Source organism: Salvelinus alpinus, chromosome 10, assembly GCF_045679555.1.
Source record: "Salvelinus alpinus chromosome 10, SLU_Salpinus.1, whole genome shotgun sequence".
Taxonomy (NCBI): Eukaryota; Metazoa; Chordata; class Actinopteri; order Salmoniformes; family Salmonidae; genus Salvelinus; species Salvelinus alpinus.
Window position 1 is genome coordinate 57,024,566 of NC_092095.1, and position 17,389 is coordinate 57,041,954.

The 17,389-nt window shown below is 45.9% G+C and overlaps 1 protein-coding gene across 1 annotated transcript; it reads right to left on the reverse strand.

The window, feature by feature from the left end:
- Positions 1-3,220: 3,220 nt before the first annotated feature.
- On the reverse strand, positions 3,221-14,718 carry LOC139532363 (plastin-1-like). The gene is made up of 17 exons (XM_071329837.1): positions 14,579-14,718; positions 13,965-14,106; positions 11,087-11,175; positions 8,398-8,558; positions 8,133-8,262; positions 7,808-7,940; positions 6,910-6,991; positions 6,658-6,823; positions 6,351-6,493; positions 6,158-6,253; positions 5,878-6,073; positions 5,677-5,755; positions 5,353-5,467; positions 4,604-4,737; positions 4,389-4,512; positions 4,059-4,183; positions 3,221-3,929 (listed from the first exon to the last, which is right to left on the reverse strand). Exons 3-17 carry the CDS (start codon positions 11,154-11,156, stop codon positions 3,791-3,793), a joined length of 1,893 nt encoding a protein of 630 aa, XP_071185938.1. The 5' UTR covers positions 11,157-11,175; positions 13,965-14,106; positions 14,579-14,718; the 3' UTR covers positions 3,221-3,790.
- Between the last annotated feature and the right edge of the window lie 2,671 nt (positions 14,719-17,389).

Sequence of the window (17,389 nt, forward strand, 5' to 3'; positions counted from 1 at the left end):
AAAAATCCTAAAATATTTGCATGTTACTGTTATTGTCCAGCATTACCTATTGAATATGATGATCACATTGGCCTTTTTCTACTGTGCAATATAACTGTGTATGTCTGTCTACTTCTGCAGGTGGGTCTGCGATTGAGAATCTAGACTACTAGCCTGAGTTTGTAGGTGTCTTGTGATTATACAGTACCAGTCAAAAGTTTGGACACACCTACTCATTCAAGGGTTTTTCTTTCTTTTTACTATTTTCTACATTGTACAATACTACTGAAGACATCAACACTATGAAATAACACATATGGAATCATGTAGTAACCAAAAACGTGTTCAACAAATGTAAATATATTTTATATTTGAGATTCTTCAAAGTAGCCACCCATACAAAATGGCGCCGACAGAGATGGTCACCTCACTTCAGGTCCTTCAGGTCCTTAGGAAACTATGCAGTAATTCGTTTTTTTCTGTATTTTTTCTTACATTGTTAGCCCAGAAAATCTCAAGTGTTATTACATACAGCCGGGAAGAACTATTGGATATAAATGCGACGTCAACTTACCAACATTACGACCAGGAATACGACTTTCCCAAAGCGGATCCTTTGTTCGGACCTCCACCCTGGACATTGTATCTTATCCCAGAGGCTGATCCAAAACAACGCTGGAGAGGCAGACGGAGCGGCCTACTGGTCATACATAGAAAGCTAATCTGAGAACAAGGCTCCTAAATTCTATCAGCATATCGAATGCACGACACGGGCTGGTAGCTTTCTGGACCATTGCTACCAAGTTCCGCGATGCATACAAAGCCCTACCCCGCCCTCCCTTCGGCAAATCTGACCATGACTCCATTTTCTTGCTCCCAGCCTATAGACAGAAACTAAAACAGGAAATGCCTGTGCTCAGGTCTATCCAACGCTGGTCTGACCAATTGGATTCCACGCTTCAAGATTGCTTCGATCACGTGGACTGGGATATGTTCCGGGTAGCCTCAGAAAATAACATTGATGTATACGCTGACTCGGTGAGCGATTTTATTAGCAAGTGCATCGGTGATGTTGTACCCACTGTGACTATTAAAACCTTCCCTAACCAGAAACCGTGGATTGATGCCAGCATTCGCGCAAAACTGAAAGTGCGACCCACCGCTTTTAATCATGGGAAGGCAACTGGAAACATGATTGAATACAAACAGTGTAGCTATTCACTCCGCAAGGCAATCAAACAAGCAAAGCGTCAGTATAGAGACAAAGTAGAGTGACAATTCAACGGCTCAAACACGAGACGTATGTGGCAGGGTCTACAATCAATCACGGATTACAAAAAGAAAACCAGCCCTGTCGCGGACATCAACATCTTGATCCCAGACAAATTAAACAACTTCTTTGCTCGCTTTGAGGACAATACAGTGCCACTGACACAGCCCGCTACCAAAGCCTGTGGGCTCTCCTTCACCATGACCAACGTGAGTAAAACATTTAAACGTGTTAACCCTCGCAAGGCTGCCGGCACAGACAGCATCCCTAGCCACGTCCTCAGCGCATGCGCAGACCAGCTGGCTGGTGTGTTTACGGACATATTCAATCAATCCCTATCCCAGTCTGCTGTGTACACATGCTTCAAGATGGCCACCATTATTCCTGTTCCCAAGAGACCTAAGGTAACTGAACTAAATGACTATCGCCCCGTAGCACTCACTTCTGTCATCATGAAGTGCTTTGAGAGACTAGTCAAGAATGATATCACCTCCACCCTACCTGACACCCTAGACCCACTCCAATTTGCTTACCGCCCCAATAGGTCCACAGACGACGCAATCGCCATCACACTGCCCTAACCCATCTGGACAAGAGGAATACCTATATAAGAATGCTGTTCATTGATTACAGCTCAGCATTTAACACCATAGTACCTTCCAAACTCGTCATTAAGCTCGAGACCCTGGGTCTCGACCCCGCCCTGTGCAACTGGGTCCTGGACTTTCTGATGGTCCGCCCCCAGGTGGTGAGGGTAGGAAACAACATCTCCACCCCGCTGATCCTCAACACTGGGGCCCCACAAGGGTGCATTCTCAGCCCTCTCCTGTACTCCCTGTTCACCCATGGCTGCGTGGCCATGCACGCCTCCAACTCAATCATCAAGTTTGCAGGCACACTTAACCATCATGGCTACCACAGCATTCTGTAGCAATACACCATCCCATCTGGTTTGCGCTTAGTGGGACTATGTTTTTCAAACGGACAATGACCAAACACACCTTCAGGCTGTGTAAGGGCTATTTGACTAAGAAGGATAGTGATGGAGTGCTGCATCAGATGACCTGGCCTCCACAATCACCCAACCTCAACCCAGTTGAGATGATAAGGGATGAGTTGGACCGCAGAGTGAAGGAAAAGCAGCCAACAAGTGCTCAGCATATGTGGGATCTCCTTCAAGACTGTTGGAAAAGCATTCCAAATTAAGCTGTTTGAGAGAATGCCAAGAGTGTGCAAAGCTGTAAAGGGTGGCTACTTTGAAGAATCTAAAATCTAAAATATATTTTGATTTGTTTAACAGCTTTTTGGTTACTACATGATTGCATATGTGTTATTTCATCATTTTGATGTCTTCACTATTCTACAATGTAGAAAATAGTAAAAATAAAGAAAAACCCTTGAATGAGTAGGTGTGTCCAAACTCTTGACTGGTACTTCATATTCTAAGAGTTTGTAGGTCTCTTGTGGTATATATTCTAAGAGTTTGTAGGTCTCTTGTGGAATATATTCTAAGAGTTTGTAGGTCTCTTGTGGTATATATTCTAAGAGTTTGTAGGTCTCTTGTGGTATATATTCTAAGAGTTTGTAGGTCTCTTGTGGAATATATTCTAAGAGTTTGTAGGTCTCGTGTGGTTTATTTCCATTATCAGGCTGAGCACCAGTGTTTGGCTCCAAAATGTTGCCATTTGTGTTTCCACCTCTGAGGCTCAGCCCAAAAAAGCTGTATCTGTGGTACAGTAATTATCACTGCCAGTTGAAATGTGGGAGTGAGGCGAGAGGGGAAGATGTAACTGTGAATTAAATGGACTAAATCACATCCCGGCGTTGTTAGTGAGATGGAAGTTGGGACCATGCATCGAATCACACAAGGCTAACTAACCTCGTTCCATCACACAGTTCTCCTTTGTTGTCCTGCTTTGTTTCTGGTAAACATTTATCTCATTCCTGGGTGACGGGTGTCATAAACACGCATTTCTTAAATGGGTTTTATTATACATGTTTATGATTGAGTATTCAAAAATGCACCACCCCTCCCACACACACACAATTTTCATGAACAAAATGTCAGGCTGCCAGGATATTATCTTCAGTAGATTGAGTTTACTAAGTCAAGAGAATTACACAACATCTACAGGTCTGTAGTGTGTCTGTACCGTTAATTCTGTACGGTGTGTGTATGTGTGCGTGTGTCTGTGTGATTGTAACCAAAGGGTTCATGTCCCCTCCACTATATAGATTTATAATTCTATTCTGTTGTTTCTTTTATACAGAATGAATTAATACATGAATAATTTAGAGATATTAAAATGATCCATCAGTGCCTCCTTGAGCACACTAGGCACATAACCGCTCGCTTTCTATCAGTACGAAATAAATGTTTAATGAACAATCAGCTGCGCTCTGATTCTCCGATTATATACACTGATCTAATCACAGACTATGATGAGCAGGAGACAGGAAGAGGGTAAAGGGTAAGGAGCAAATTGGGACAGGCTGTTAGTGTATGTTAGTGTGTCTGAGTGTGTGTGTGTGTGTGTGTGTTCAGCCGTCAGCTTTCTTCATGCCCCTCCCCATCAGGCATGCGAACACAGTCAGAACCATCTTGGGTTTCACCTCAACCAGGTCATCAGGCAGAGCGTAGACACGGGCTCCGATCTTCCTGGATACCGTGATAGCGTACCTACAGGAAGACAAAAGGGAAGGGAAGTCAACTCAGGGGTCAGAGGATAGAGGTCAGTTAGAAGACATGTTAGAGGTTGGGGGTCGGGGTCATTTAGAGTTCAGAGGTTAAGGGTCAGGGGTTATTTACTTGGCGTTGTTGAGCTTGTCTGCATCGCTGAGCTCCCCTCTCTTCACCAGCTCCTCTTTGATAGATTTGGGGGCGATGGTGTCTAACAAGTCTATCACTGGGAGACTAGTACTGATCAGTTTATCCTGCAGGACACACACACACACAGATGCACATTAGAACTGTTCACCCGCACACACACACACACACACACACACACACACACACACACACACACACACACACACACACACACACACACACACACACACACACACACACACACACACACATTAAAGCTGTTCACATGCACATAACGTGCACTGCACACTCACACACGTACACACCCACCTTGAAGCTGCTGATCTGTGAGTCCTTGCCTCCCTCTTTGAGCTGAGTGTTGACCCAGTTGATTATGATTTGGTCTCCAATCTTCTCCCCATCTCCTAGATCAGACAACACCTGGAGAGTGTACCTGAGAGGGGTGGGGGATGATAGAGGGATAGTAAGAGGTGAGAGAGATGTCGAAGTGAAAAAGGAAAGGTGTGTGTTTGTACTGTACATACCTCCTCATCAGCTGCCAGACCAGAGCCAGTGTGTGCATGGGACTTCCCTCGTTCAGATTCACTCCTCCAATTCCCACCAATGAGAATCGAGCTTTATTCCGACCCAGTTCCACCGCATAGGTACAGTTCTCCAACTACACACACAGACACACCAACACAATGCCTGGAAATCCTCTGTATTTTCATCAACAATATTTTGATAAAAGAGAGTCTGTGTGTGTGTGTGTGTGTGTGTGTGTGTGTGTGTGTGTGTGTGTGTGTGTGTGTGTGTGTGTGTGTGTGTGTGTGTGTGTGTGTGTGTGTGTGTGGTGTGTGTGGTGTGTGCGCCAAATACGCCAGATATTATTGTTGTGTGGGAGGCCAGGGGGAGGTGCTTGTTTTGGAAGTGGGCTGCTCATTGGACGGCTACATGGAGGAGGCCTTTGCTGAGAAGCCTGACAAAAACTAGGGCAAAGCCATTGGCTAGGTACTGGTCTGTTTCAGCTGTCGTGGGCAGCCTAGCTGTTTGGAGAAGCAGGTGCTTTCTGTACCCTTGAGTGCCATGCACACAGGGACCTTTGACATGTTTGGGGTCCTTTTTTTGTCAATTTGATTGGTGGATTCAAATAAAGTATGTGTGTGTTTACCTTCTTCATGTTACTGCCCAGTGCAGAGTATGTGTGTTTACCTTCTTCATGTTACTGCCCAGTGCAGAGTATGTGTGTTTACCTTCTTCATGTTACTGCCCAGTGCAGAGTATGTGTGTTTACCTTCTTCATGTTACTGCCCAGTGCAGAGTATGGAGGTCTGTTGACTTTTTTCCACTCTACAGGGACGTTGACTTTCTCATACAACTGCAGAATCACCACCGCATCACACAGGTCACTGCAACACACACCAATCAACACATGCAAACATCAACACACACATGCATACTCTGTGTGTGTGTGTGTGTGTGTGTGTGTGTGTGTGTGTGTGTGTGTGTGTGTGTGTGTGTGTGTGTGTGTGTGTGCGTGCGTGCGTGCGTGCGTGCGTGCGTGCGTGCGTGCGTGCGTGCGTGCGTGCGTGCGTGCGTGCGTGCGTGGTTACTGTACCAGTAGAGGTGGTTGACATAGGGAGCAACTCCCAGAGAGTTCATCCAGTTCCTGAATGTTTTCTCCTCTCTCGATTCTCCTGTTAGGACCACATTACACATATTACAGTGTGCTCTGTGTGTGTGTGTGTGCGTGTGCGTGCGTGTGTGTGTGTGTGTGAGAGAGAGATAAAAAGTGTGTGTGTGTGTGCGCGCAGCTCACCCTCTATGAGTGCTGTGTCTATGTTGTTGCTGTTAGTCCTCTTCAGGGCCGGGTGTGTGTTGAAGAGGTTGGCTACGAAGGCCAGGTTCAGCTTGCTGTTGCCAGACACCACATCCATAGGAGACACAAACTGTCTGCAGTCCAGACGGGCTGCCTGGCGAAGCATCATCTCTGCCCTGCGTTCGTCGTCACGCTCCTATACACACACACACTAACGTAAGTGGCAACACACACACCCGCATGCAAACATGAACACGCACATATGAATACACACGCTTACATTGATGCCGGTCATATCGATGTGGATGGCCATCTCATCTATGTCCTCTCCTTTAGGTGAGATCTGGTCCAACAGGTTGAAATACGCCCTGGAATCCTACAAACACAGTATAATAACAGCATTAACACATAAACAACATATTAGCAATGTGTGTGTGCGCGTGACTGGACGTGAGTGACAGTCTGTGTGTTACCTTGATGTCTTGGCTGAAGTTGCTGATTGGTTGGGCCCCAGCGTTGCCTAGGTGATGGTTGACCCAGCGTAGCAACAGTTCTTCAGGAGACAATGACATCAGGTGCTCTAAATCCTCCCCCTCAGACAGCAGGTTAATAAGAGCTGCAAATAAACACAATCAGCCAATCGGCTTGCAGTGTCGTACAGATACTCACACACAAAAAGCCAATAGGCTGGGCATGAAGTTCATATGACATTGAAACTAAATTAGACACTCTGTTTGTGGCTGTGTATGCGTGTATGTGTTTGACAATGTGTGTGTGTACCTTCGTTGCTGCTGATCTCTATGTCAGCAAACAGTCCTATCTTGATAATCTGCCAAAGCAGGCCCAGCACCAGGTGGGGTTTCCCAGCCATCAGGTCAGGGGCGTCGATGTTGACCACGGTACAGCCGATAGACAACGCAGAGTTTATCGCCAGCATCAGGTTCTCCTAGAGAAGGGAGAGAGAGAGTTAGAGTTTTGTTATGTGACAGTCCAATTTTTCCTCTGTCTGTGTGTGTGTGTATGTTAACTCACGGTCATGGTGAAGGTGGTGTGTTTCTTGGTGTTAATGACTCTCTCATCGATGGTGTCAGACTGGGAGAGGTTGATCATTTTACTGCAAAGACAAAACAGAGTATATGTTAGCTGTGTGTGTGTGTGTGTGTGTGTGTGTGTGTGTGTGTGTGTGTGTGTGTGTGTGTGTGTGTGTGTGTGTGTGTGTGTGTGTGTGTGTGTGTGTGTGTGTGTGTGTGTGTGTGTGTGTGTGTGTGTGTGTGTGTGTGTGTGTGTGTGTGTGTGTGTGTGTGTGTGTGTGTGTGTGTGTGTGTGTGTGTGTGTGTGTGTGTGTGTGTGTGTGTGTGTGTGTGTGTGTGTGTGTGTGTGTGTGTGTGTGTGTGTGTGTGTGTGTGTGTGTGTGTGTGTGTGTGTGTGTGTGTGTGTGTGTGTGTGTGTGTGTGTGTGTGTGTGTGTGTGTGTGTGTGTGTGTGTGTGTGTGTGTGTGTGTGTGTGTGTGTGTGTGTGTGTGTGTGTGTGTGTGTGTGTGTGTGTGTGTGTGTGTGTGTGTGTGTGTGTGTGTGTGTGTGTGTGTGTGTGTGTGTGTGTGTGTGTGTGTGTGTGTGTGTGTGTGTGTGTGTGTGTGTGTGTGTGTGTGTGTGTGTGTGTGTGTGTGTGTGTGTGTGTGTGTGTGTGTGTGTGTGTGTGTGTGTGTGTGTGTGTGTGTGTGTGTGTGTGTGTGTGTGTGTGTGTGTGTGTGTGTGTGTGTGTGTGTGTGTGTGTGTGTGTGTGTGTGTGTGTGTGTGTGTGTGTGTGTGTGTGTGTGTGTGTGTGTGTGTGTGTGTGTGTGTGTGTGTGTGTGTGTGTGTGTGTGTGTGTGTGTGTGTGTGTGTGTGTGTGTGTGAATGTATATATATTTGTGCCTGTGTGTATGAGTTACCAGAGCAGGATCCCATCTTTTACTGATTTGAAGAGACTGTCTCCGTCAGGGTTCATGGGTAGAAGGTGTTTACAGTCTTCATCTTTGGCCAGAGACTTGTTGATCCAGTTCACAAACGCCACCTTCTCCTCATCTAACACACACACCCACATGTACGCACACACACACACACACACACACACACACACACACACACACACACACACACACACACACACACACACACACACACACACAAATACACTCAAATACACTCAAAAACACTCTCACATGAATAGGACACACATAATACACTCTCTCTCTCTCTCTCTCTCTCTCTCTCTACCTGAGTAGGAGTGCTGTGTTCCCTCGCTGGAGATTCCTGACAATCCTCCAAAGGATTGTATCCCTTCTCTCCTGGCGATGGTTTTCTTGAACGTCTCACTGAGCTCCTTACTCTTCAGCTCCTGGTAGATCTACAAGACAGGATGGGCTGTGTCTCTGAGTGTGTCTGTGTGAGTGTGTCTGTGTGAGAGTGTCTGTGTGAGTGTGTATGTGGATGCGTGCCTACATGCGTCACCGTCTTTACTTCGGTGTATTTTATATCTTACCGAGACAAACTCTTCAAAACTGATCTTCCCGTCCTTGTTGGTGTCTCCTGCTACGAAGATCTCCACTATGTCTCTGACTCTGTAGCCTGGCATGGAGAAACTAGCCTCTCTGAACAGCTCCTGCAGCTCAAAGTCACTGACAAAACCACTGTTGTCAGTGTCTGTATGGGAGGAAACACAGACAGGCAGATAGACAGACAGACAGACAGGCAGACAGACATACATATATACAGACAGACAGACAGACAGACAGACAGACAGACAGACAGACAGACAGACAGACAGACAGACAGAGATGGGTAGGCAGGCAGGCAGGCAGACAGACAGAATTATGACCAGATGAAGTGCCATACTCAAGGCCAAAATGGCGGCCCGTTACTAGTTCCCTCCCCTCTTGTCATCTCCGGGTTCTGGATTTAAACCAGTAACCTTTTAGCTATTAGTCACCCTCTCTAACCTCTAGGTTACCAATATCCCTCTCTAACCTCTAAGTTACCTATCTCCCACTCTAACCTCTAGGTTACCTCTCTAACCTCTAAGTTACCTATCTCCCACTCTAACCTCTAGGTTACCTCTCTAACCTCTAAGTTACCTCTCTTACCTCTAGGTTACCTCTCTAACCTCTAGGTTACCTCTCTAACCTCTAGGTTACCTCTCTAACCTCTAGGTTACCTCTCTAACCTCTAGGTTACCAATATCCCTCTCTAACCTCTAAGTTACCTCTCTAACCTCTAGGTTACCTCTCTAACCTCTAGGTTACCTCTCTAACCTCTAAGTTACCTCTCTTACCTCTAGGTTACCTCTCTAACCTCTAGGTTACCTCTCTAACCTCTAGGTTACCTCTCTAACCTCTAAGTTACCTCTCTTACCTCTAGGTTACCTCTCTAACCTCTAGGTTACCTCTCTAACCTCTAGATTACCTCTCTAACCTCTAGGTTACCTCTCTAACCTCTAGGTTAACTCTCTAACCTCTAGGTTACCTATCTCCCTCTCTAACCTCTAGGTTACATCTCTAACCTCTAGGTTACCTCTCTAACCTCTAAGTTACCTCTCTTACCTCTAGGTTACCTCTATAACCTCTAGGTTACCTCTCTAACCTCTAGGTTACCTCTCTAACCTCTAAGTTACCTCTCTAACCTCTAGGTTACCTCTCTAACCTCTAGGTTACCAATATCCCTCTCTAACCTCTAGGTTACCTCTCTAACCTCTAGGTTAACTCTCTAACCTCTAGGTTACCTCTCTAACCTCTAGATTAACTCTCTAACCTCTAGATTACCTCTCTAACCTCTAGGTTACCTCTCTAACCTCTAGGTTACCTCTCTAACCTCTAGGTTAACTCTCTAACCTCTAGGTTAACTCTCTAACCTCTAGGTTAACTCTCTAACCTCTAAGTTACCTCTCTTACCTCTAGGTTACCTCTCTAACCTCTAGGTTACCTCTCTAACCTCTAGATTACCTCTCTAACCTCTAGGTTACCTCTCTAACCTCTAGGTTATCTCTCTTACCTCTTGGTTACCTCTCTAACCTCTAGATTACCTCTCTAACCTCTAGGTTACCTCTCTAACCTCTAGGTTACCTCTCTAACCTCTAGGTTACCTCTCTAACCTCTAAGTTACCTCTCTTACCTCTAGGTTACCTCTCTTACCTCTAGGTTACCTCTCTAACCTCTAGGTTAACTCTCTAACCTCTAGGTTACCTCTCTAACCTCTAGGTTACCTCTCTAACCTCTAGGTTACCTCTCTTACCTCTAGGTTACCTCTCTAACCTCTAGGTTACCTCTCTAACCTCTAGGTTACCTCTCTTACCTCTTGGTTACCTCTCTAACCTCTAGGTTACCTCTCTAACCTCTAGATTACCAATATCCCTCTCTAACCTCTAGGTTACCTCTCTTACCTCTTGGTTACCTCCCTAACCTCTGGGTTATATAGCTCCCTGTCTAACCTCTAGATTATCTATCTAACCTCTAGGATACCTATATCCCTCTCTAATCTCTAGGTTACCTATCTCCCTATCTAACATCTAGGATACCTATATCCTTCTCTAACCTCTAGGTTACCTATATCCTTCTCTAACCTCTAGGTTACCTATCTCCCTATCTAACATCTAGGATACCTATATCCTTCTCTAACCTCTAGGTTACCTATATCCTTCTCTAACCTCTAGGTTACCTATCTCCTTCTCTAACCTCTAGGTTACCTATATCCTTCTCTAACCTCTAGGTTACCTATATCCTTCTCTAACCTCTAGGTTACCGATCTCCCTATCTAACCTCTAGGTTACCTATCTCCCTCTCTAACCTCTAATCTCACTCTCTAACCTCTAGATTATCTAACATCTCCTAATTGGGTCTGATGAACTGCAGTGTACTTATACAGAGTTTGTAGAAATCTGATGCTCACTTATCAGGAATGTACTGACTCTAATGATGAGTCATCTGGCAACCACTCAGTTCACCGTTGGACCTGGCAACCCTTGATAATTACAACAAAACCTTTTGCACACTTAAAGTAATGTCGTAGAACAGGTGTGTCGGTCCCTAACACAGAGTGAGCTGACCAATAAGAAAAAACGTATACTGCTTTATGATTGGTTATAAACAATGACCTGAGTCAGCATTTTCTGCAAACGCTGTGGGTGTCTGTAGGTATGTGTGTGTGTGTGTGTCTCTGTGTCTGTGTCTGTAACTAACCGATCCTGTTGAAAGCCTCTCGGAGCTCCTCCAGGTCCTCTCGTGAAATCTGGGTCACCTTGTTCGCCATACTGAACAATCTAGATTACCTGATATATATATATATATACACACACACACACACACACACACACACACACACACACACACACACACACACACACACACACACACACACACACACACACACACACACACACACACACACACACACACACACACACACACACACACACACACACACACACACACACACACAGTCAATTTATCATCACAATTAAAGGAAATATTTATAATTGAAACGCAAGGTACAGATGCAGAACAATCTAGAGGCGAAATAAACGCACACCTATTTAGGCGAGGTGCTGGCTAGCGGAGTGGAACACTTAAAAAATAAAGGAGAGCCGCACACTCTAGGAGCTCAGATGCAAAAATGTTAATGTCCAACGTTTTGACAGACAAGCTGTCTTCATCAGGGTATAATGACAAACACTGCGGGATGACTCATTTATATAGTGTCAAAAGACACACAGTTGTCTGTAATCATGGCCGGTGTGGCCTGATATCATTGGTTAATTCTCATATATTAAAATAGCAAACAAAAAACAAATGGATAGCGTACGATCGTAGATACAATTTGGCTACATAAGCCTACAAACATTTACAATAGCAAAATCACATCAATCACAAGATTGGAGAACAAACTTGACTGCTAAACTGACAAACAGGCAACATGCTTCCATTGTGACCTCATGCTTCCATTGTGACCTCATGCTTCCATTGTGACCTCATGCTTCCATTGTGACCTCATGCTTCCATTGTGATATCATGCTTGCATTGTGAGCTCATGCTTGCATTGTGACCTAATGCTTCCATTGTGACCTAATGCTTCCATTGTGACCTCATTCTTCCATTGTGACCTCAAGCTTCCATTGACCTGCCAGTGTATTGCGCAATAAGCTAATCTACCGGTTCTAGCAGTGATAAGTGTGCTATCACAGGCTTCAGAGAATACAGAGCTACAATAAGGAGAGAGTAAAGATAAGACTGTCTACAATCTAGAATCTAATCTATATATTAGACCATACAATTTATAGTGTATATTATTGAACCATACTATCTAAGCCCCAGAAGGTCGGGCACATATCTTTAAGCTCACAAAGACAACATGATACAGTTCTGTATGATGATCTATTATTTTTTAAATAGTTGTGTGGTTATTGATTAACTCGAGGGAGAGATACGAGGACAATAAGGATATTTGTTGTGTGTTATGGCCTCAATATACACTGAGTGTACAAAACATTAGAAACACTTGTTAAATCTACTTCAATCCGTGTAGATGAAGGGGATGAGACAGGTTAAAGAAGGATTTTTAAGCATTGAGACAATTGAGACATGGATTGTGTATGTGTGCCATTCAGAGGGTGAATGGGCAAGACATAATATTGAAGTGCCTTTGAACGGGGTATTATAGTAGGTGGCAGGCGCACCGGTTTGAGTGTGTCAAGAACTGCAACGCTGCTGGGATTTTCACGCTCACCAGTGTTTTTCAAGAATGGTCCACCACCCAGAGGACATCCTGCCAACTTGAAACAACTGTGGGAAGCATTGGAGTCAACATGGGCCAGCATCCCTGTGGAACGCTTTTGACACCTTGTAGAGTCCATGCCCCGTCGAACTGAGACTGTTCTGGGGGCACACTCAGCGTAGACTCCATATATGGCCGTGACTTTCATCCCACAGCTCTCTACTGTTCCATTCAAGTTTAGTCAATTCGGGAAATGAAATTCGATTTTGGATGCACATTTTTGAATTTTAATTGACTGAATTGAAAATGAATTGACCCACACCCTGCTGCCTTTACACACTCCTCGCCACACACCCTGCTGCCTTTACACACTCCTCGCCCCTCCCCGCCACACACCCTGCTGCCTTTACACACTCCTCGCCCCTCCCCGCCACACACCCTGCTGATTTTACACACTCCTCGCCACACACCCTGCTGCCTTTACACACTCCTCGCCCCTCCCCGCCACACACCCTGCTGCCTTTACACATTCCTCGCCCCTCCTCGCCACACACCCTGCTGCCTTTACACACTCCTCGCCCCTCCTCGCCACACACCCTGCTGCCTTTACACACTCCTCGCCCCTCCTCGCCACACACCCAGACAGCTCCCCTTGCTGACCCGCCACACACCCAGACAGCTCCCCTCGCTGACCCGCCACACACCCTGCTGCCTTTACACACTCCTCGCCCCTCCCCGCCACACACCCATACAGCTCCCCTCGCCCCTCCCCGCCACACACCCATACAGCTCCCCTCGCCCCTCCCCGCCACACACCCATACAGCTCCCCTCGCCCCTCCCCGCCACACACCCATACAGCTCCCCTCGCCCCTCCCCGCCACACACCCAGACAGCTCCCCTCGCTGACCCTCCACACACCCATACAGCTCCCCTCGCCCCTCCCCGCCACACACCCATACAGCTCCCCTCGCCCCTCCCCGCCACACACCCAGACAGCTCCCCTCGCTGACCCTCCACACACCCATACAGCTCCCTTCGCCCCTCCCCGCCACACACCCATACAGCTCCCCTCGCCCCTCCCCGCCACACACCCAGACAGCTCCCCTTGCTGACCCGCCACACACCCAGACAGCTCCCCTCGCTGACCCGCCACACACCCTGCTGCCTTTACACACTCCTCGCCCCTCCCCGCCACACACCCATACAGCTCCCCTCGCCCCTCCCCGCCACACACCCATACAGCTCCCCTCGCCCCTCCCCGCCACACACCCAGACAGCTCCCCTCGCTGACCCTCCACACACTCTCCACACACCTGACCCCCGGGGGCTCACACCCCAGAACACACCTTCATAAAAGCCTGTGTCTGTTTGGTTCTGTTCTGGACGAGAGGGGCCAAGGTCTCTCTGCTCCCCGTGTTCAGTCACTCCTGGCTGAGTAGAGCGGGTCTGTCGACTGGCCTAACAGAGGCTAGAAGTTGTTCAGCTGCGCTGAGTAGAGAACAGGAGTTTTATTATTTTACAGCCATCTCCACATGAACATCAGCTGTGGAGATAACTGCAGTGTTGTGAGGTGATATGTTCATTATTATGTGGTGTCCTTGATAACTAAATGACATTATAAAAACATATATACAGATGAATGATAGCAGTAGCCAGTTAGACATTTACTTCGCAAGACATTGACTTACTAACTAAGTGCAACAAGTATATTACAGAACTTAAACAGTACTGGCTGAGACAAGACTGTATGAAATGTTCTGCTATATTTTTCATCACGCTGTTCGCCAGCTACTTAGAAGACTTTGATGACTCATTGCGGCCCTAGACTCCGTATCATTCGGTGCCAAGTAGTGATCGATCAGTCTTCCTCCTTTGATATACAGTAAGTGTCAGAAAGCACCACATAGGCTACTGTATTTGCGTAGTAAATAGTAGCCGAAACAGGAAACTGAAGACTTACCGTGAAGAGAGGATCAAACAGGGCTGGAGAAGAGGTTTAGAGGTGGTCAGGTGTCTTCTCGCTCGCTGTCTTGACCGAAGCAGCGGAGGACAAGAGACCTTCGGCCCATTGAACTCTGGGATGGGCGTGGTCCTCCAGAGGCTCCAGCCTGGGAGTTAGCAATTAACCCTTTAGCTGTGTCATCGGTTTCTTTCACCACACACTGGCATGCACGAACGCACACACGCATACATTGTAGAGAGACGTAAAAGAGAGAGGTGTGTGTTGGCTACAGGTGTGTTGGGTTTCTAACAGCCATGTTTAATAAATGAGAACTCTAGCTGTACATACCCCTCCACACTCTCTCTCACACACACACACACACACACACACACACACACACACACACACACACACACACACACACACACACACACACACACACACACACACACACACACACACACACACACACACACACACACACACACACACACACACACACACACACACAATGCCCTCCACTGGCACAGCCAGAGTACTTCACCTGATAATTTTCTACACAGACCTACAGTAACTGCTCACCCTATAACTGTTCTACACAGCTACACAGGTATCTGTCACCCTAGTAACTGTCCTCTACACAGACACAGCTACTTCACCTAGTAACTCAGTCCTCTGTACACAGACACAGCTACTTCACCTAGTAACTAGTCTCTACACAGACACAGTACTGTCACCCTATAACTGTTCTACACAGACACAGTGACTTCACCCTAGTAACTCAGTCTCTGTACACAGACACAGCTACTGTCACCTTATAACTGTTCTACACAGACACAGTGACTTCACCTAGTAACTAGTCCTCTGTACACAGACACAGCTACTTCACCCTAGTAATCGTCCTCTACACAGTACACAGCTACTGGTCACCTAGTAACTCGTCCTCTTACACAGTACACAGTACTTCACCCTATAACTGTCTCATACACAGACACAGCTACTGTCACCTAGTAACTGTTCTGTACACAGACACAGTACTGGTCACCTAGTAACTGGTCCTCTAGCACAGACAACAAGTAGCTCTGGTCACCCTAGTAACTAGTCCTCTAGTACTACAGACACAGCTACTGGTCACCCTAGTAACTCAGTCCTCTAGTACTACAGTACACAGCTACTGGTCACCTAGTAACTCAGTTCTACACAGTACTACAGTACTTCACCTATAATGTTCTACACAGTAACACAGTACTTCAGCACTGCAATAATGTTCTACACAGTCACACAGTAACTTCAGTCCTATAATGTTCTACACAGACAGCAGCTACTGGTCACCCTATAACTCAGTCCTCTAGCACAGACACAGTACTGGTCACCTATAATGTTCTAGCACAGACAACAAGTAGCTCTGGTCACCCTAGTAACTCAGTCCTCTAGCACAGACAACAAGTAGCTCTGGTCACCTAGTAACTCAGTCCTCTAGCATGCAGTACAGCAGCTACTGGTCACCTAGTAACTCAGTTCTACACAGTACTACAGTGAGCTCTGGCACCCTAGTAACTCAGTTCTACACAGACACAGTACTTCACCCTATAATGTTCTACACAGACACAGTACTTCACCTATGATGTTCTACACAGACACAGTACTTCACCTATAATGTTCTACACAGACACAGTACTTCACCCTATAATGTTCTACACAGACACAGTACTTCACCTATAATGTTCTACACAGACACAGTACTTCACCTATAATGTTCTACACAGACACAGTACTTCACCCTATAATGTTCTACACAGACACAGTACTTCACCCTATAATGTTCTACACAGACACAGTACTTCACCTATAATGTTCTACACAGACACAGTACTTCACCTATAATGTTCTACACAGACACAGTACTTCACCTATAATGTTCTACACAGACACAGTACTTCACCTATAATGTTCTACACAGACACAGTACTTCACCTATAATGTTCTACACAGACACAGTACTTCACCCTATAATGTTCTACACAGACACAGTACTTCACCCTATAATGTTCTACACAGACACAGTACTTCACCTATAATGTTCTACACAGGCACAGTACTTCACCCTATAATGTTCTACACAGACACAGTACTTCACCTATAATGTTCTACACAGGCACAGTACTTCACCCTATAATGTTCTACACAGGCACAGTACTTCACCTATAATGTTCTACACAGACACAGTACTTCACCCTATAATGTTCTACACAGGCACAGTACTTCACCTATAATGTTCTACACAGGCACAGTACTTCACCTATAATGTTCTACACAGACACAGTACTTCACCCTATAATGTTCTACACAGACACAGTACTTCACCCTATAATGTTCTACACAGACACAGTACTTCACCTATAATGTTCTACACAGACACAGTACTTCACCTATAATGTTCTACACAGACACAGTACTTCACCCTATAATGTTCTACACAGACACAGTACTTCACCTATAATGTTCTACACAGACACAGTACTTCACCTATAATGTTCTACACAGACACAGTACTTCACCTATAATGTTCTACACAGACACAGTACTTCACCTATAATGTTCTACACAGACACAGTACTTCACCTATAATGTTCTACACAGACACAGTACTTCACCCTATAATGTTCTACACAGACACAGTACTTCACCCTATAATGTTCTACACAGACACAGTACTTCACCTATAATGTTCTACACAGGCACAGTACTTCACCCTATAATGTTCTACACAGACACAGTACTTCACCTATAATGTTCTACACAGACACAGTACTTCACCCTATAATGTTC